This window comes from Syngnathus acus, chromosome 15 (assembly GCF_901709675.1).
Source record: "Syngnathus acus chromosome 15, fSynAcu1.2, whole genome shotgun sequence".
Lineage (NCBI taxonomy): Eukaryota > Metazoa > Chordata > Actinopteri > Syngnathiformes > Syngnathidae > Syngnathus > Syngnathus acus.
Genome location: NC_051100.1, coordinates 2328860 through 2349928, shown reverse-complemented (window position 1 = coordinate 2349928; position 21069 = coordinate 2328860). Strand labels below are relative to the sequence as shown.

Here is a 21069-nt window from a genome sequence, read left to right as displayed (position 1 = left end):
TACATTTAATTCAAATAATAATTTTGTCCGTAAATTGACGTGTGCGCATGTGCCTTGCATAGGCTCCATGGAAGAGGAGGGCACGTCCAATGCGCATGCTCCAAGCGCAGTGGCCGCCATGTTGGAGCAGGAGTGGGCTCGGGTTGTTATTTTCTGACGCCGTATGTTTTTTTTTTTCTCCGTGACAATTATCCCCTTTCGCACATAACATCGTCGGTGTCCGTCAACCGCGCGCGTCGTCCGGCGCCCTGAGCGGCACTTGGCCATGATGAACGCCAGCGTCGACTTGTCCCGCCGCAATCCGCAGGAGGATTTCGAGCTGATCCAGAGGATAGGAAGCGGCACCTACGGAGACGTCTACAAGGTAAAAAACTGCAGCCAGAGTGGGGGAAGAAGCGCTGTTGACTCGGGGTTCCATAATCGGACACTCATAAGTGCTGGGCGTGGCTCTTAAATGGAATCAAATGTGTGTTTTTGACACTCATTTGGGAAGGCCCAACGTTGTCACTGTCACAACTTGAAGCTGTGGCCCGTTTAAAAGTGCGTCAAATAGAGCTAATGCTAGCCCCGCCGCTTGAAATCCTGGATGTTATTGTCACACTATCTTATTAAATGCATTTATTTGCATTTCAATGTCAGCTTCTGCATTCATTCTGTTGCCTGCTTTAGTGCGATTACGTCAGAAGAAAACAGCACCGGATAGCGGACATGTGCAAAGCTAGCTGTCCGAAAATGGACTCAGTCGATTTGTGTTAGCATTGCGATGCTAAACCTGATGGCTATGTAGTGGAATAATGTCACAAAATCACAACGAGCATTGATTTGTGTGCGCAAATATTCACTGACGGTCTACCTTTCTGCACAGCTGCCGGAAAAAGGTCCTTAGTTGGAGCTGTCGTAAGCCCCCTCTAAAGATGCTAACTCAACAACAAGCGACGATAAACAATAACATTAGCAACATCTCTTCAGCTCTAGCACCATAAAATCGATTCTATACGGTTATTACACAAGTAATTAACACATTAATAGTTCGGCAGTTTGATTTCTTGTGATTTATGTCCGTTATCTCTGTGATCAACAATCAGCCCGTGTCCTTCGCGATGGTTTGAAGTTATTAGACAACAAAATCAAATCAAAACTTTCTGAGTAAGTTATAATGTTTTGCTATTCTTGACAAAGTGTAATCAAGCACCATATTTGAGAGTAGTGTCAGGAAATGTCGTAAATTATTTATTTTGCTTGCCCTCTTTTCGCATATGCCTTCACAATTTAAATGACTCGTATCTCAAATCCACTTTCCCAATCGAAATGAATAGAAATGTCATTAATCCGTTCTAACCTCCCTATGGAAAACCAAAAACGTTTTGTGATGTTTTTAATTAGAAAGAACAGCAGTCTTCCAATAAACATACTGTAATAAATGTCGTAGTCTTGCCCAAGGGCAGTATAGGACATACATAAATATTGTATATGGACAACATAAATGGCTCAGCTCCTGTCAACTCGTCTCAGTTCCTTGCAGAGGATAAAGAATACATGACAGAGTACCGCTATATTTAAAGGGTTTTATGTGTTTCCCCATTATGTGTTAGCATTAAGCTAGCAGACAAAAGGCAAAAAAAATAGGCTATGTTCTGATTGTTGTGACTTCTAGCTCGTGTTTTAAATACCCATGTGTAATTACTAAAAACAGTTACTTTAACTTATCACGCGGAGCGCGCTTTTGGCCACAATATTACACAATTTGGATTGCAGAGGTGTTTCGAATAAAGTGTCAGGTTTGTGGTTGTTTCAAAATAACGTTCCGCTGGCTGTTAAACGACAGACAAAGCTGGCACAGCGCAGCTCTGTGAAACACGCAACACTCTTGAATTAATTTAATGATGTTTGGTCCTCTTCCAGGATTCTTATGTTGCTAAAATGTCACCGCAACATTTCCGAGGCCCGTTGTTGGATATTCTTTTAGTTTGATGCTGATTTTTGCAACTTTGTGTCGTTGTTTTGCATCTTGCATGCATGCTTCCCTTGCTGGAGTAGATCATGTGTGTTTCTAATTTTAGGTGTTTTATCTTGGCTTGTTGCAGCCACTCGGGCTCTGACAAACCTGTTATTGTCCCCACTGGTCCTGTTATTGTTTTATAGTTCATCATACATTGTTCGTCTCTAAATAATTCTCACCAAATGTTTAGGAATCACAAGATGTCACTGGCTGCTATACATTTTTGCGTAATATCTACTTTCCTGGGCTCGCCTTGTACATGTCTCATGACCAAATCCCCAAAACAGGTGATGACAGTTTTGGAGAGGTAAATTGTAAACCCTCGCTGCATTACTGGGACGTCTGTTTAAGCAGCGGGCGGCCTGCTCGGTAAAAGCTCATTGATGCCTATATTTGGCTCTACCGCTGTGTGAAAATCTGCGACTCGGATCGGAATGTTTGAGCAGGAAGCAACGTGTGAGCCTCCCGACACATGATCGTCTTCAATTTGCAGAGGCGCTCCATTATATGCTGAGAATTAGCATTTTGCACTCAGACGCTTGGAATCTCATTCCTGGAGGCACGGGGATGCCGGGCGACCTTTGCCCGCATATTTGAGTCTGTTAGGTTCTAACAAAGTGGCTGTTGTATTAGCGTGTTTTGTTAGCTAGCACCTTGCATTGATGGCATCATTGCCATACCAATACTTGATGATGCCGTTACGAGCTGCAGTTGTGATGAAAATGTGTTTCGCCAAAAGTTCACAATCTCCCCCGCTTAAATGTAAACATGTTCAGCTCGAGAACAAACGGGATGTGGTGGTACTTCGAGGAATACCTGCTTCTCAGTACTACAGCGTGCACGCTGAAGGTGTCACGATCCGACTGGTCGGTCGTGCATGACTTTTTTTGCCGCCTACACTCCCGTCAATAATCGTGGCCGAAATAGCTGCTCCTCTCAAGGATTTGCCGTCAGACAGGATGCGACGTTGAGTCCGAAATTAGAATAGGATGACGTCCCTGTTCCCGCAAAGTGACGATGTTTCCAGCTTCGGATTGAGGAAGTACAGTCACACTTTGGGTTGTCCTTTGGTTTATGCCAAGCGCACTTGTCACCTGGAAAGTCATTTGACACTCTCCTCTTAGCATATTTCCCAGGCAAGGATCAGAGCGTGCAAGGCCATCGCATTAAAACAAAAGATTCAAGTCAGTTCCTATTTTCCACGACAGCAGTTACCTTTAACCGCAGCGCAACGTGAGTTATGCTAACAATGCATGCTAGCTATCCACCAGATGATGGATTTTTCTTTTTGTCAGTGTGATGAATGTACACAATTAGTGCGTCTCGGTGTCGCTTGCATACAGAGAAATCTTTTTTGTCCCTTGGTCAAAAACACAATTCAATACACGTGCTGATTCCAGGAATGTGTTCCTGTTTTACCTCTGCGGAGCGTTTGACACAGGAGCTCATCACCTATATTTTAATCGAGATTGGTAGGTTTATTGGTTGGTGATATATATTGTACATGTTTATAAAATAAGAGCTGATCCACGACTGAAGACTGAAATCAATTTTAAGCGTGTGTGTGCGCGCTCGCAATTCGAGGATTATTTTTTTTAATGGCTAATTCCTTGTGCCTGTACGTCCTGCTGAGTTTAACGCCAGGCTGAATTAAAATGTGCTCGTAGTAGCAATTTCCTCCCACCGGGCCTTGTCGTGTGTTTGTACGACATCTGGACGACCGCGGTGCAGGAATGCAACAGTCCCGGCTTCCGTTATGTGTGTGCGTGAGGGTTTCTGTGTGCGCGTACGAAGGCCCTCATGTCCTATTGTTCCGCTCCAACAGAGGAAGGCGACCTCGCAGAGGGCTTGCGGCATGACCCGCCCACTAACCGAGGCGATTGCGTGCCGTCACCAGCTTCGCAGATGGCCAGCGGACCCCCCCTTCTTGTTCACCCACCGAGCAAAATGCAAAGGCCCTTGAAAGTCATTCATCAAGCGAGCTCAGAACTCAGAAAGGGTTCATTTAATGCCGTTAGCTTGTGGTTGACCTTGGCATCAACTTTAACCTCACCTGAACATTCTTCTGTTGTGGGCTAACCTGGCCTCAGTCTCACCCCAAGCATAAATCCTGCTTTTCCTGCCTCGCATGAATCAATGCACATTTTTCATCGGTCGTTGCTCGCAGCAGTAAAACCCAAAAGATTTTAATCAAGCATGTAAACACTTGCCGCAAGCGCAGCGGGGATCGAACAGTAACACCAGCCGCAATCAATCGGACTCATTCAAGTGTGTGTTGTTGCCGCTGAGCGCTCATGAGTCATCACCCTCGACCGTCTGTAAAGCGAGCGAACACACTGGCGCGCTGTGTACGTCTCCTTTCTCGCCTTTGGACGTCTCTTTGTGCCTCCTCCCTCCTGCCACGGGCTTTGTTACGTGCTCTTGTGCTGCCTTCTCGTATTGTGCGCTGTCAATCATCGCCCCTGTTCTCCACTTGTGGCACAGCTCCTCGCATTTCTACCAGACTCAACGACAAGTGTCGGGGGGGAAAAAAAAATGTCCACGTGTTGACATTTCCAGCACTTTAGTCAAAGCGTGTCCTTAGGTCTCTTTCATTAGAAGCTTTCACTCTCGGGTAATGAAGTGAGCGGGAGCGCTGTGTGAAATGTCACGGTTCGCTGTGTACAAAATCTTGGCAAAATATGCAGGCCAGGCTGCAGTTCCCATGGGGGTGTGTGTTTTCAGAACCGTACAGCGTTGCAGCGGTGTCTTGTTTTCAAGGTCGAGGTGTTATCTCGCTAACTGCTGTTAGCAAGGATGGCTAACTTGTTTCCCCCACACATGGTGAGGATCTGTAATTTGTGTAATTTGTGTTGAAAGCTGCAGAAGATAATAAAATATAGCGGCACCTCTACTTAAGAACTTAATTCAATCCACAATTGGGTTTGTAAGTCGAAAAGTTTGTAAGTCGAAGCAACGTTTCCCATAGGAATCAATGTAAAAGCAAATAATGCGTGCCGGATGAAACGCAGTAAAATCAGTAACAGTGGCTCATCATTGAAAAAGAGGCGGAAAAGTAGCAAAAAGATATTGTCACTATGTCGTGAAGATGTTCTTTCAATAATGGCCGCTCTTATCCATTTTACTTTCCATTCTAAAGATTTATTAAGTCCCGCCCAGAAAACCATCAACGGCTATTAAAGCCACTCACTTTCACGCATTCTTATGCGGCGATGCTTCTGCAATCATCTTTTATTCATGTCTTGTTTCACAGAGGAACTTCTCTCTTCCTTCGCAAGTGATGTAAACACAGCTCGCTATTTTTAGAAAATCTGCCTCCTTGCTGTCCTGCCAATACGCCGCTTAGCAAAGAATTCCCGGCTTTTCGGGAATACGACTCCCTTTCCCGTTCGTACGTTTTATGTCTAGTCAGTGTCATGTAAAACACTCGCCTCCTGGTACGTACAATCCCATAAACAATTGGAGGATGCTGTTCACAGCGGGAAACCTTTTGGCCGTCCACCACACGTTTCATACTTTCAGAGCCTCCTGATTGCTAACCTCCCTTCTCCTTCCTCCAGGCTCGTAATGTAAACACAGCAGAGCTGGCGGCTATCAAAGTCATCAAACTGGAGCCAGGTGAGCACTTTGCCTTCATCCTCTCTGGCCTTTTGCCTCGCTCCCTTCATCCCTCCGCTTTGTTTGCTTCCATCCAGGGGAAGACTTTGCCGTTGTCCAGCAGGAGATTCTGATGATGAAGGATTGTAAGCACTCCAACATCGTGGCCTACTTTGGCAGCTATCTCCGGTACGAACACTTTACATACTTTACTGACGTCTATTTGGGTGTTTTGGATAATGAGCATGCGGAACGGACGGAAAAAAGAAAAATGCAAACAAAGTGATAGATGGATTGTTATACGAGGGATAGCTCCAAAACATAAATTGTAAGTAAGAACCCAATTCAAAATATTTATTTCAAACTTAATATTGTTCTGGTGTTTTTTGGTGAATAATTTGAAAGCCATTGTTGGCAAATGGTACATTCCAATCTACTGTATTTTAGAATGAAACATCTTTCTTGCTAAGTTGTTGTTACATTGTGGAAGATGGCGCAACTAATGTGTGTGTGTGTGTGTGTGTGTGTGTGTGCGTGTGCGTAGGCGAGACAAGTTGTGGATCAGCATGGAGTACTGCGGAGGAGGCTCGCTACAGGACATCTATCATGGTGACACTCGCATTCTTATTGTTTAGTCACGTCTGGTCGTCCACGTAATGACCTTTTCATTCTTTCCTTTTCTTTTTTTGTTTTTTTTAGTAACCGGGCCTTTGTTAGAGTCCCAAATAGCTTACATGTCACGGGAGACCCTGCAGGTAAGCACGTGCTGCATCATATTTTGATCCTTGATTTTTCTTCGTTTTTTTTCTTTTCATAGCTTTAACAATTGTTGCGTGATTCTGTATTTGCAGGGTTTGTACTACCTTCACAATAAAGGCAAAATGCACCGAGACATCAAGGTGAGCTTTGGGGGAACATGCATCACAAAATACACACACGAAATAAATAACCGCATTTTGTCAACAACAGGGCGCCAACATCCTCCTGACAGACAACGGCTACGTCAAGCTAGGTGAGACCAACCGGTCGATCTCCATTTGTTTGTTTTTTTCCCCCCCTCCTTCCCCGGGGGATTTCTCTATATTGTTCTCACTCCGCTTTATTGAGGGGTCATTAATCTTTCGGTTCATTTTTCTCTCGATAGCCGACTTTGGCGTATCAGCGCAGATCACGGCAACTCTGGCCAAGAGGAAGTCATTCATCGGAACACCTTACTGGTGAGTCGTTGATGCCGCTTGTGAGGGGCCGAGTGTACGAACTGCAGCCGGATGAAAGAATTTGATTGATTAGTCGATGAATCGGCGCTTCTTGTTCAACTTTAACGAATAGGAGAATGTGTTTGTCTCTCTCCTCCCCGCAACAGGATGGCTCCGGAGGTGGCGGCCGTGGAGAGAAAAGGCGGCTACAACCAACTGTGCGATATCTGGGCCGTGGGGATCACCGCAATCGAGCTGGCCGAGCTGCAGCCGCCCATGTTTGAGCTGCATCCCATGAGGTTGCGTGTGAAACCATTTTTTGGAGTGAAAGTGATCCCCTTTCTAAGCTCCGCCCCCTTTCCTTCTCCCTACACAGGGCTCTTTTCTTAATGACCAAGAGTAATTTCCAGCCGCCTAAGTTGAAAGACAAAGTCAAGTGGTAAGGCGTCGTTCCCCAAACACACTAAAAAAACGACCATTTTGCTTGTTTATATTCTGTGCCGTATTCCGGGCCGCAGGACGGACAACTTCCACCATTTTGTAAAAATAGCCCTAACCAAGAACCCAAAGAAGAGGCCCACGGCCGAGAAGCTACTCCAGGTGAGAAAGTCATAGAATTGTTTTTTTCCATATCTTGCTGTCAGTGTTGATTCTCTGTAATATTTCATAAGAATGAACAGAATTTCTTTTGGAACCCAGCTATTAAACTGCCCCCACTCTTACATATTTCCTCACTGTGTGTGGGCTCATTGAATGTACAAATTCATTTCCCCAAGTCGCCCGGGGATTTGTAACGAAGCACCGAACACAATGGCGCTTTGTGTTTTAAGTCACTGCGCTCACCGTCAAGGTCTTAGTGACTTTGAGAACACAATTGGTCAGACCGTATCACCAAAATACGGAACAGGTTTTGTCCTTTGACTGCGGTAGATTTCCAAGTAACGTCCACGTGTTTGTTCAGAAAGTAGATTCAATGAAACCTGGTTGTTATTTATGTTCTTGTAGGAGCCCCGGAAAAATTTGAACGCTTCATTTCCTGTCTTTGCAGCACCCGTTTGTGTCTCAGCCCCTGAGCAGGACGCTGGCAAAAGAGCTGCTGGACCGGGCCAAAAACCCCGAGCACAACAATTACAACGACTTTGACGACGACGACCCCGAACCGGAGGTAACCTCGCTCGGGCCTTCTATTGTATTTTGGTGGGTTGCAAAATTCCAGGAATTGTTTTTCTCCAAGCCAATGGATTGGATTCGATAAAATATAAATCTGTTGATTTTTCTTTTTGCTTTTTTGTTGTTGTTACCAAATAGAATCTTTCCAAAATGAACTTTATTTCCCAGATATTTACTGGAAATTTGACACCCCTCATACAAAAGCACATGGCGGTGCTAATGACCTTTTCACTGGATGTCGCCTCTTTCCCTTTTTCCCCAAATCGTGTCTCATCTGTTCTCCATTTGTCAAATTCCAATCCCCACGTCAACAATTTCTCCCGGCAGCCTTAACTCCTCCCACGTTCCTGCTCTTCCTCCTCCACGGCACCGGCCTCACTCAACCTTCTCCTCTTTTCTCCATCCTGCAGCGCTTCCCCTTCTCCTTCTTGCCTTTCTTCTCCTCTCCTCTCTTCTGTTCTTGTCTGCCTTCCCACCATGCTCTCCCCTCCTCTTCCTCCACAGTTTAAGTACAGGGGCCGCTTCCTAGCCGTTAGCCCCGACGCTCGGCGCGCGCCCCGCTTTCCCGCTCGTCGGAAGGTACCACCTCGGAGCTGCGGTGTCTGCAGTGATGTTTTGTCTTAACAAAGCGTGTGTTGAGTTGATGTTGTCGTGGCAACCGTGAAATCCGTGGCGCATAATAGCGTTATTTCCGCAAATAGTGGCTCGTGGGTCGGGAAGGTGTTCCGGCCACCAAGTGGCGGAACCGGGGAATGCTAATTTGTGTTTTTCGAATGCTCCTTTTTTTGTAGCATGGTGTGATTTTGCTGTGTTACGAAGGCACCGAGAGATGATTTGCGGTCTGATGTTAAAGGTTTTTACAAATCATTGATTGAAGATATTCGAGCGTATTTATTTAGCGGGCTGCACTTCTCCCGCCGTATCAATAGATGTAAACATCCTGACGTGGGAGCGTTTGTTTGATTTGATTGTGTTGACCTTGTTGCTGTGTGCAGCTGGCAGCTTTTTTTTTTTTTTTTGCTGTCATTAAATCGGCCCCCCTCCCTTCCCAAAGAGGAAATAGCAAAGAGATTATTTTGTTTTTCACCTTGTGTAATCTTCTCGAGTGGCCTGCAAAACTGTCGCGGTGGTTCATTTGAGCTTTTATTTGACTCTGTCTCCATTTCTCTTTCCCTTTCAGTCTCCCGTGTCCGTCCCTCACCGAATTCGCTCCACCAGCAGAAGCACCCGAGAAGGAAAAACTCTCTCTGAGATCAACTGTGAGTTCACGCACAAGAGAATGAGCGCATACACAACAATAACCTTCAAATGTTCACCGCCTCCATCCGTGGTCATTTTCGCAGTCGGACAGGTGAAGTTTGACCCGCCGCTGAGGAAGGAGACGGAGCCCCATCACGAACCGGTGAGTTGTTACCTAATGTCGTTGTCCTCACCCATTTTAAGATCACCGTTGTTGATGGCACTGGATCAACACTTTGGGCTCCAATTGAATGAGTTGCTCTGGTGTTCAAAGGTGCATAATTGGTAGGGGTTTCAAAATGTGCCTTGGAGGAAGTCTGGGCTATTTGAGTGTAAACATGAAATTGGGTCAACACATTATTGGTGTCGGGGGGTGCAAACATTTTGCTGTCGAGTTTTAAATTGCCAAATGTCGTTGACGTAACAATCACTTTTCACTGTCACATCCAGTCAGTTCATCATTGTCCTCCATTGTTGCTGCTGCTGTAATAGAAAATATTTTCAGGTTTCGGGAAGGTGCTGTATTTCCTGCTTACATTGACGCTTTGTTTTTGACAGGTGGCATTGTTAGTTGTTTACAGTACGAGCGATGCAGAATGTGTTGTAGTAGAAGTCATGTCAAGTCGATGTTTGCAGAAGATGATGTCTTTTTTTGCAGTCGTTTTTTTTAATATGCGCCACCCCAAAAAGTTTGGAATATTGGGCTTCTCGGGGAAATACCAGGATGAACCTAAAATGCACTATAACCTTTGCGGTGTAGGGATTGGACTGATTAGTCGAGGCGTTGACTTTCCAAATAACAACAATGAAGTTGATTAATCGTCAATATAGCCGCCAATCCAAAATGACCATTTCCTTTTATCGTCTTTAACAAACGCACTCCTGTTATTCTGTGACAGCGAGGAAACAGCCATTTATTTGGACCGAAATATAAATAGCATCATAGTCGCTATTCGACTATTGAATAAAAATCAAAAAGTAATCATTTTAATCAGCAACATGTATTTGTCAAAAACATGAAATTCTTACTTGTTCAACAAATTGAATCCTGCCCTAATCAATTCCCGTGACCATCTGCACTTGCGTAAATAAACATCATTATGTGAGGAAATCCGCAATCCCGGGATTGGTCTCTGTATCCTCTCTCTCTTTCTCTCCAGAGCCCATATTGGCCTTGGTCCATTTTGTTTCCCCCTCGCTCCCATACATCATCTTCTGTCTTGCATCAATGCACCGATTCCTGCCATCCCTCGCTCCCCCCCTCCCTCGCCCCATTTCCCCTCCATCGTCCGAGGTTGATGTATTAACTTGAGGTCTCTCTGGCTTTGTCTTGCTGACCAGTGTGATTCTGAGCCCTATCTGGACTGTGTTGAGGAGCTCTACTATACCGCGAGATCTAATCTGGTAGTACTCTCTCTCTCGTCTCTCTCCTTCTTTCTCACCCCCCTCTTTTTTTTTTTATTCATTTGCCGCAATCAACACTAACCTCTTCCATCTCTCTCCGCCATTCCTAATCTCCGCCTATTTCTTGTTGTGTGTTCATTTCGGTCGATTGTTGTCCTGTTGCGCTTCTGCTCGTGTGTTCTTCTTTTCAGCCTCATTATCTGTCGCTGTCATCTTTCTTTCTTTTCCTGCCTTCAGAAGTTTGTACAATCACATAAAAGCACTCAGAATGGAACAATCACAGAAAAGTTTGAAAAGTCCGCTGCCTTGCTCCAAGGCACACCGATGGGGGAGGGGGGAGTTGACGCGAGGATATTTCTCCCTGCGAAATGTCTCGCTATGTCTTTTGTACACTTCTGCTCTAACTTCTCGTACAGTAGATGAAGAGAACAAGTGCGTCTCTCTTTTTCCACCCCTCCTTGTTTTCCTTTTTCCCTTTCAAGATGTCTCTTTTTTCCCCCCCCCCCCTCCGCCTTGACACATGGCTGCTTACACATTGTGGCTTTACTTGGTGGTTTTTGGTGGACAACCTCATCAAGTTCAGCTCCATCCTCTCCGTTGAACATCTGAGTTACTTTGGATGAAACGTTTGAAAAGGGCCAGCCCTTGTAGAATTCACCCCGGAATGCTAAATGGTTTAGCGGCTCGGGTGGCGCCGAACAGGCCGCCGCGGTCACCATGACGACCACATTAGGGCGAGCAAGAAGACAATGATGAGGGCAGACGGCTTATAATTACGTTTGTTTTTCCGTCACTGTGGATAACAGAAATTCCTTCCGTTGGGATTGCGATGGAGGAAAGACGCCATCGACGAGGATGGTGAAACGTTGACGCAAAGTGGCTCAATTTTTTGGCCTACCACAGAGTTGTTTTTATTTATTTTTTGCGTCCTCGGCATGCGAGACCGCCCATAAATTCCAAACATGTTTTATGAAGACGCGGTCGATGTTGATGGCTTACCATGCGGAGTCGCAACACTTTTGGTGGGGCCCAACTTTGGGCACGCGTCAAACAAGTGAGGTCACGTTGGGGTTTCCAAATTGCGACATGACCACTAGATGTCAGTAGTCATCCAACATAATGCTGTTTTGAAGTCCCAAATGCCTTCTTTTTACTTTGTTGTTGTTGTTTTTTCTTGGTGGTCTCTTAAAAAATCAAATTAGAAATACAAGATGGGGCTGGAGATGCACGTTTTTTTTCCCCCCCTCAAATTTGTTTAGCAAATAAATTTTTGGGGGAAATGCTCACTCAAAAATGATTTGAGTGAGATTTTGACTGGTTTTTTTTTTTTTTTTTGCGATGAGCGTTGTTCCAGCTGCGCTTGTAAGGCCACAATGTGAGCACAAGACAAATACATCCTGTGCCTGAACACGTCATGATCTTCTACTTGGAAAACTCTTTGGTGCCATAACTGAAGCCCCCCCCCGTCCGTCATTGGACAACCGGGCTTCAGTTTTATTAGTTGTTTTTATTTGATTGTGAATTCAAGTGCGTCATTTTGTTTTGGATGTGATATCCCAATAGTGCTGCACTTTTGTGTTTTTCTAGGACTTGCAGTTGGAGTATGGTCACGATTCGCCTTGTCTGCTCGGAGGAAACAAGTAAGTCCCCTTGGTCTTTTATTGTCTTTCTTTCCTTTTCGCATTCCTCATTGTGTCACATTTGATTGCAAGTAGAGGGCGCTTTGTGTTTTCTATTTGCTGTCTCAGGACAGAACGGGGGACTGGCAGCAGATTGAATTGATTAAAATGCTTGTTCCCTGTTAATAAAAATGTCCTCTCGACTCCAAACAGGAGTCTTCTCAAATCGGTGGAGGAGGAGCTGCAGCAGAGGTGAGTCTGACTGACTCAGCACCTTTCGATTTTATTTTTTTTTTTCCCTCTCTCTCCTTTTTTTTCTGTTGGCGTTCTAAACACCGCATCAGCCAATTAACCCGCAATTAATCGGGTCTGATCAGGCGCCGCTAACGACTCTTTGCCGTTTCCGGTCTGTCAGCGTTTTGCACTCTGCTTGGCGCTTTAACGTTACAGAGTTGAAAGGTTGCGCTTATTAGCCGCTTTCCCGCAGAGCATGGCTTCCACACGCTGATAACTGGCGCTCCACACAGGCACGTGGTTGTAGCGTTTTTAATTTGAACAGCTCCACTCACAAATCTGCAGGGGTTCTTCTTGCTTCATTTTCCACGCGGCAATCTGTCGCAACTTTCTCGATACTGTTGGTAACCACAAAAGTATATGTTGATCATCTGGTGATATCACATTTAAAGATGGGGGGGGGGGGAAAAAAGAGGAGTGGAACTTTTTTTTTTTTTTTTACTCGCATCAGGCTTCATTGTGTCTAATTGTTTGTGAGAAGTTGTTTGAAGGGTTAGCGGTTTGTTTGTGGACAAAGCTTCACACAGCTCTAATTCCCCCATCCTTACCTCTCTTCCTCATCTTCTCCCTCCTCCTGTTGTCATCTCCTACCACCTTTTTGCTTGCATCCTTCCTCCCCTCATCTTCCCTCCCCTCGAATCCCCCCAAAATCTGCCCTCCCTTCCTATCTCCACCTCCGCTCCCAGGGGCCATGTGGCACACTTAGGGGATGATGAGGATGAGGATGATGATGATGGTGCAGATGATGATGAAACTCACACTCAGTAAGTCCCCCCCCCCCCCCCCCCCCCCCATGCAGTCCTAGAACGGGAAGCCTCTCTGTCCTCCTTTCCCCTCCCTCGCCCGCATCAAAACGAGGCTGAGGAGCAGAGGAAAGGAGGAGGAAGGCTTCCTGTTTGTGCTACAGTTTCATCCACGCATCTCTCAATGCAGCACAGCGCACCATCACGCCCTTTTGTTTGTGTGTGTGTGTGCATCTTGATAGCTTTTCATCTCAACTAACCCTAAAACTCACCTGGAAGCCAGCAAAAAAAAAAAAAAAAAAAGCACTAACACACTAAAGATGAGTGTGAGTGGTTCCAGTTTAGGGTCAGAGTTGGTCCAGAAGTGCTGCTTTGTCCTCCCGCTGCCATCTCTCCGTGTGCTTCTTTGTTTGTGTGTTGATGCCAATGCTGCTCGCTGCATCTTTGTTTCCAAGTGTTCATCAACATGCGCTCTCTTCATGTCGAAAAGCAAACGTGGTGGAACTTTTTCTGCGCTTTGCTTTGTATTCCTCCCCCCCTTAAGCTGGATAATAACCAATTTAAAACGTGGCATCTTGGGATGTGTGTGGAAGGCCATCTATTTACAGGTTTAACATGTCTCTCTTATATTTATTATCCAGCTGCTGTCCATTCTCATTTGCGTGTTCATGTCAGTCCTGTAGCTCTCATTAACAAGCTAGTTAAAATACAGTTGCGCTCTTATGAAGCAAAATGGAGTCAAATCTCTGTCCTTGTAGTGCTAACGACTCCTCCAAATTGACTTTCTAGCATGTATAAAGTTCCGTGTCGGCACTACAATTCTCAGAGACTTGACAACAGCTTGCTTGATTCGCGTGCTCTTTTTGTTTAGCCCAGATGCCGTGGTTGGTCACTTAAAGGAGACATATTATAAACATTGTGTTATTTCACGAAATGGAGGTAGCACTTCAAGCTACTAAATTGCACTTTGGCAATGAAGTCTGCTGATCAGTGCACGTGGCGCATGAAGCTGCCAAAAATAAACATATATGTCCCCTTTGATTGATTTGACAACTGTTACTTGTATGCTTAAAATGTGCTGTCCAGTCATGGAAAGTCAGTGTCACTCTCTCTCCATCTTCTCACGATGTAGTAAGATGAACACGATCCTGAGACCAAAGGTCCCGCCCCCGCTCCCGCCTAAGGTAGGTTAACAGACCTTTGGTGTGGAACAAAACTACTTGTCTGCCTAAAATTCAAGTAAGACTCTTGTCTCCGCCCCCCCCAAAGCCCAAGTCCATCAGCTCGCCCCAGCCACACCCTAAACAGGACGACAGCCAATCGCACAGCGAGGATGACGGCGGCGGCGGGACCATCAAGCGCTGTCCGGTCCCGCAGACGCCAAGCCCCGCCAAGCCCGCCTCCAACGTGCCCCCGCGGCCGCCGCCCCCGAGGCTGCCGCCGCACCGCCGCAGCAGCCTAGGTAACGAGACCGCGAGCGAGCGCACGGACACGGCGGACACGTCCGCCCCGGAGGACGATGGCAGCTTTAGGCATTTCTGGGAGTGGCTCCACACGCCTCACACAGAGGAGGAGCTGGAGGAGGCGTGGGAGGTGCTGAAGGAGGTGAAAGAGGAGCAGGAAAAAGAGAATGGGGACGAGAGTAAGAGCCAGTAGCTTGATAGCATCCTTTTGCCCCGCCCCTCCAGTTGTCCTCTCCCACTGATTTATCTGTCCCATGAGTCCATTAATAGCAACACTTTTAATGTCTCCTGGGTTATGTTCGGAATCGTATCAGGGGTCACCAACCATTTTGAAACTGAGAGCTACTTCTTTGCGACTGATTATTGCAAAGGGCTGCCAGTTTTCTGCCAAGACAGATAAAGCAAACATCACAACATTGTATCAATTTTGCGCTCAATCAATCTTATTTTTATGTTCTATATCATCGATCAGCCGCGTCATAATTACGTGACGGGAATGACAAAGTTCCAAAGTGGCTTTTCATTTGAAATACTTTTGATTAGGGAATGATTCCGAACACAGCCCATGTTTGTAGTAGCCACCAGCTTTTCGCTATACATGTCCTGACACTAAACGTTAGACACCTGATTGGTTGCCGAGTGCTGTCAATCATTTAACAGCGGCCCTTCCATTGAGGATGGAGGAAGAGGAGAGAACTTCTTGCCATAGGGAAGCAAGAGTAAAGATGAAGTCGTGGCTGCATTTATCATGCTAGCCGGCTCCCCTCTTCCCTCCCTCCTTCCCTCGCTGCCTTCCGCCTTCCCTCACCCGCCTTGTAGTTAATTCTCGCTCTCCTCCATGTCGTCAGTCCCGTGAGTCCAATGATACGCGATCACCTTCGGCCTCACCCAAACTGACGTTATGCGTGTTGTATATCTGCAGGGAACGGCCTGAGCGCTTCACACAACGGCGAGCGCAGCAGTCCTGCAGATAGACAACAGTCCACGATGCCCCCTAGTGTCCCCCTACGGAAGGACAAGAAGGATGTCCCGGTAATTTGTTCATGACGATCGAAACAGAATCTTCATTTTTCTTTAAAAAAACAAACAAAAAAAACAATGATGTTTGTGTGTCGATCTATTTTAGATGCCAAGTAGCAACGGGCTCCCACCGACACCTAAAGTCCATGTAAGTGTCTCTGTGAACTTGTGCGGCAGATCTTTCAGCTCATTGATGGTTTCTAAGCGCTCCTCCACTTTTGTTGGCAGATGGGTGCGTGTTTCTCCAAGGTGTTCAACGGCTGCCCTCTCAAAATCCACTGCGCCACTTCCTGGATCAACCCTGACACTAGAGGTAAAAAAATATATATACATAGGAGGGATATTTTGCACTTCCGAGAGCAATCAATCGATGCGCTTATGGCAGCTCTGCTTACCTTTTTGATCGTTGTGTTTTGTTCTACTAGAGCTTGCGTGTGTTGTGTGTTTTTTCCAGATCAGTATTTGATATTTGGCGCTGAAGAGGGAATTTACACACTGAACCTTAATGAGCTGCATGAGACCACAATGGAACAGGTGAGTCCTGCTCTTCCTATTTGTAAATGACTTTAAATGTGGAGTCACGACAACAAGAACATGCTGCACCTTTTGCGGTAGCTCTTTCCTCGACGCTGCACGTGGTTGTACGTCATGAACAACAATCTTCTGTCAGTATCCGGTAAGTTGCTTCACAGCTGCCCCAACGATCGACTTTTTCTTCACCAAACAATTAAATGTTACTTTTATTTGCGCCTTTTCCAGGAAAAGCCTCCCAGTTGTATTCTCACGCCCTGCCGGGACTCTACGACCAGGCCAGACAGCTGCAGAAATTACCCGTAGCCATTCCCACACACAAGCTGCCTGATAAGATGATACCCAGGTAAAAGGTCCAAATCCCATAAATAATATTTGAATGTAACCATCAGCAATTTGAAATGTCACCATTTAAGTTGCGCTGTTTTGTTTTTTCCAATAGGAAGTTTGCTGTTTCCACAAAAATTCCAGACACTAAAGGGTGCCAAAAGTGTTGCGTGGGTACGTATTTGTATTACCCTCAATTTTCTTCTATTAAGAATGAATGCTTCAAGTGGATTTTAATTACGTGGTTTGTATTATCAAGCCATCGTGCGTCTTGGTTCTGACTTGTTGTCCTTCGGTGTGCAGTGCGCAACCCGTATACAGGCCACAAGTACCTCTGTGGGGCTTTCCAGTCCCATGTCATGCTGCTGGAGTGGGTGGAATCCATGCAGAAGTTCATGCTCATTAAGGTCACCAGGACATTTTTCTTATGTTTGTCATCACAATTATATTGTCGGTTCAAACTTAATGGTTATTCTTATTTTTGGTGGCAAAACAGACCATCGACTTCCCCCTGCCGTGCCCGCTGGAGGTGTTTGAGATGTTGGTGGTCCCGGAGCAGACGTACCCTCTCATCTGCGTGGCCGTCAGTAAAGGCAGCGAGCTCAACCAAGTGGTCCGATTCGGCACGGTCAACCCCAACCCCAACGCTACCTCCTCCTGGTTCACAGAGACGGGTGAGAACGCACACTGAGCATTTGGGGGGTCAGTTTTTTTTGGGGAGAGGTGTTCTCCAAATGTGTTCTTTCTGGCCTACAGACACGCCTCAGACATGCGTGATCCACGTCACGCAGCTGGAGAGGGACACCATCCTCGTCTGCCTCGATCGTGAGTCAGCCGGAGGTCTGACTACTGCCTCCAAAACACGTCGCCTCATTTCCCCGTTTCTCTTCATCAGGGTGTATCAAGATCGTTAACCTCCAGGGACGACTGAAATCCAGCAGGAAATTGTCGGCCGAGCTCACCTTCAACTTCCAGATCGAGTCCACGGGTAGGAAAACATATGCGGAATTAACTGAAGACACCACTGGACTTAATTCAACAAAATAATGTTCCGTGGCTGCCATGGGGTTTTTTTTTTCTTCACAGTTTGTCTCCAGGATAGCGTGCTGGCCTTCTGGAGGCACGGCATGCAGGGCCGGAGTTTCAAGACCAACGAGGTGAGCCAGGTTTCTTGGCCCGGAACCCGCGCCATAGTGTTTTTCATGATGTAACTCTGAAATGTTGCACATTGCCACAGATTACACAAGAGATCTCAGACAGTACGCGTATCTTCAGACTACTGGGATCAGACAGGTGGGCGCATGCACACAGGCACACGCACACACACGGTCAGGCATTAACCTTTTCCAATGCCTTCCCACAAAAAGACGAGATGACCACAAAGGTCACCATGACAAAGGTGTTACTCTGCCAAGGTATCGCTGACTTTGTTGGGATTTTTGAATCCTGGTGTGTGTTTTGGGTTAGGGTGGGGCTGGAAATGTTGGTGTTGGGGAGTGGTTCTGACTTAATGAGAGTGAAGACATCAAAGTCTAATAAAGCATCAAAACATGAGTAGATAAACGCTTTGGAAAAAAATGAGATTTATTTTGGTGTCTGCACGCTCATCATTCTTTGATGACAGCATCTTTTCTATGAGTTCTCAAATATGATTCTTTTTCTCAAAGAGTGACTTTCTTTCAGTTTGTGGTTAAAGCAAATAAATCAAATTTGATATGAACTGATTTTTTTTTTTTTTTTTACTTCAATTTTGTTGTGACAAAATTCACGCTTAGAGAAATCATGCGTATTTGTGCACATCGTCGTTTCATTGCGGTGAAATCCTTGCTTGATTTTAGTACTAAATGAATAATCCATGTGTGTTATCTTCAGGGTGGTGGTGTTGGAGAGTCGGCCGACCGACAACCCGACAGCCCACAGCAACCTCTACATCCTGGCAGGCCACGAAAACAGCTACTGACACACAACGCAACACACGTTCATGCTAACAACCCCGCGTTAAGAGCCTAGCAACTAGCAAAGGGGAGTGCGCTCACCCCCTCCCTCCTCCTGCAACCCCCTCGCATCCCCCTTTCACAGTGTCGGTCGGAGAGGCGCCGCGGTGCGTTCAAGGGCAGATGACGATGTAAGAAACACTCGCGCTCACGATGCCCTCCCAGGAGGTCGGACCTCCACACCACTTGTACTACTTAGTTGTACACATTGTGCTACTACTGCGGCCATCTTGCACAGAACCCCCCACCCCCCCCTCCTTAACCAAACCCCTCCCTCACTTTATTTATTGTGGCATGATGTTAATCCGCCAGCAGGATAACGACTCTCCTGTTTTTTTATCTGTGTGTTAAAAAAAAAAAAAAGAGAAGGCTTCCGGCCGCCTCCGCTTAGCAACAACAGCCACATAAGTGCTTAACTGATGTCTATTTAATTGATGTACATATAAATGTAGTATTTTTGGACAGATATGAACACTAAAACTGCTCGTGTGTAGTTAGGCGCGTGCGTAGTTGCTCGGCACAAACAAATAATGGCGGAAAGACGGACAGATGAGGGGAAGTAGGCGACTCTGGAGGAAGCGGAACTTGCGTAACCCGCAAAAGTCGACTCACGTGGACCTTTGTTGAAATGCCGACACAAGATGATGACTTGCTCATCCTGCACAGGTTTTTTTTTTTTGTCATTTTGAAACGTCTTTTTCTTTTTTTTATGCAGTTCTGATCATAAAGCTTTTTATGTTTTTTATTTGAACCACTGGTGTTAAAACATTTGCACAGAGAATAGGGTGTTTGCGAAAAAAATGTGATTTCATGCCTGCGTAAGTGAGTGTGTGTATTATGAATGTGCGTCTGTACAAACATTTTGTCCTTAGCAGGCTACACGTCAGTCCCCCCCCAGTGAATAACGACTGAAGTTTTTTGTCACATGAGAATATCGACATCGAAACTTAAAGGAGCTTCATGATTAAAACGATTCCGTAAGATTGAAAGGGAGACTTACACAAGCCGCGTCACATTTTTCCTCATGTGCGCAAAATGAAGCTCGAGTGATGTGTCCGTACACAGAGCTCACGTTAGTATAAAAGTTTTTACATTTTAAGCTTCTTTAAAAAAGCTCCTCGTAAATTGATTTACTTACACAAGCTCATTTGCCCCTTTGGCAATTTTGGTTCAAATTATTTCTTGGAAAACTTAAAAGGACGAAGTAGAACACTCCTTCCCATAAATTTAAATGACACTTATGAAACCTCAAACAATACTCTCATTGAAACAAAAAATATTGCCTCTTCACTTTTGTTTTTTTGTTTTATTTTATTTTTTAATTTGACATATTTGTATTTTTTCATGTTTCGGATCATTTTATTTCAACTTAAGTTTTCAAATAAATTACAATTTTACAAATAAATAGAAATTCAAAACGACCTTAATGAAACCATTTTAACAAGATACTGAATCCCGTAATTTCCTCTAATAGTGGCCTGGAGCAAAAAAAAAATTGTTTAATCATATATATTTCTAAACGTTTCCCATAATTATACTTAAATAAAATAATATATTGCAGTATAGTAATATATAATGCACACACATTGAAACACGATTCACAGCCACAGGTCATATCAGCAACTTTTTTGGGGAAGTTTTTTTTGTTCATTTTGATGACAGACTTAATTGAGTCACGGTGTCTGTCAGAGGCGAGGCCATTATTTGAGGAAATGCGATATCCCCAAAAACTAGCCCATCATTTTTTTTAAGCTGTGAAATATCAAATATAAGACAACTAAATATGTCCGGAACTTAATCTCCACGAATGATCACTCCACTTGCACGTTGCAATTTTTTTTTAACCAACTCCAATTATAAATTTAAAAAAAAAAGTTTCACATTCCATACATGGATGTTAAAATGTGGATTTGACTCATTTTCATGTGATAAGCACCCAGTGTCAATTTGGATTCAGTCGGCCTTGTGATGTTGCGGGTTTGTAACGCCACATTTGACAGCACGAATGAGACATTCCACTGAAATGTGTTTTGAATTCATCTCCTTTTCCATTCTTTTTCCCTTTACTTTAACCACCCAGCATATTTCATGTGATCACTGACAAAAACCACACACTAAAATGTCTCGGCTCTTCCGTTCTGTTCTGACGCTTTTGTTGATATTGACCTCACACACGTTGCTTTGTTTGTTTTTCACGATGCAATGCGCACATCATGACATGTACATAGTGTAAAATAAAATTGGGTTTGTTTTACATACTGTACAATTGCCTATATTTTGTTTTGAGAAGTGTAACAAGATTTATGAGGATGAGAGGTTAACGCATTAAAAAAAGGATGTCACGCCTTGATTGTTCCAAATTGTCATTTTGTTATTAGCTCTTTGGAAATGGGCAGGTTTTATAAACCAATATGGGCCTTTTTATTTTTTAAATACATAAGACGACCCTAATGACATTGAAACATTCACCTTT

General features: G+C 45.0%; 1 protein-coding gene across 8 annotated transcripts; it reads left to right on the top strand.

Annotated features, from left to right (window-relative positions):
* The first annotated feature begins 85 nt into the window (after positions 1-85).
* On the top strand, positions 86-20944 carry LOC119134867 (mitogen-activated protein kinase kinase kinase kinase 3-like). 8 transcript variants are annotated; one of them, XM_037272017.1, is made up of 35 exons: positions 86-364; positions 5560-5617; positions 5695-5785; positions 6141-6205; positions 6296-6351; positions 6448-6495; positions 6566-6608; positions 6741-6813; positions 6960-7091; positions 7169-7231; positions 7311-7392; positions 7841-7957; positions 9143-9221; positions 9306-9364; positions 10543-10605; positions 12193-12245; positions 12438-12476; positions 13205-13282; positions 14394-14445; positions 14531-14723; positions 15647-15756; positions 15851-15892; positions 15973-16057; positions 16199-16278; positions 16360-16420; positions 16504-16621; positions 16718-16776; positions 16906-17009; positions 17099-17276; positions 17359-17427; positions 17498-17590; positions 17689-17759; positions 17840-17895; positions 17970-18017; positions 18475-20944. In XM_037272017.1, exons 1-35 carry the CDS (start codon positions 266-268, stop codon positions 18560-18562), a joined length of 2805 nt encoding a protein of 934 aa, XP_037127912.1. In that variant the 5' UTR covers positions 86-265; the 3' UTR covers positions 18563-20944. The 8 variants fall into 8 exon arrangements, with proteins under 8 accessions (XP_037127912.1, XP_037127907.1, XP_037127909.1 ...); XM_037272012.1 differs by having other exon boundaries at positions 14531-14903; XM_037272014.1 differs by lacking the exon at positions 10543-10605 and having other exon boundaries at positions 14531-14903.
* Positions 20945-21069: the final 125 nt, after the last annotated feature.

Bases quoted from the DNA above. Each gene is read 5' to 3' on its own strand.
- LOC119134867 (XM_037272012.1), top strand. From the start codon at position 266: ATGATGAACGCCAGCGTCGACTTGTCCCGCCGCAATCCGCAGGAGGAT. The intron at 12,246-12,437 runs GTAAGTCCCCTT...GACTCCAAACAG, and splicing joins TGTCTGCTCGGAGGAAACAA to GAGTCTTCTCAAATCGGTGG. The intron at 14,904-15,646 runs GTAAGAGCCAGT...GTATATCTGCAG, and splicing joins AAAAGAGAATGGGGACGAGA to GGAACGGCCTGAGCGCTTCA.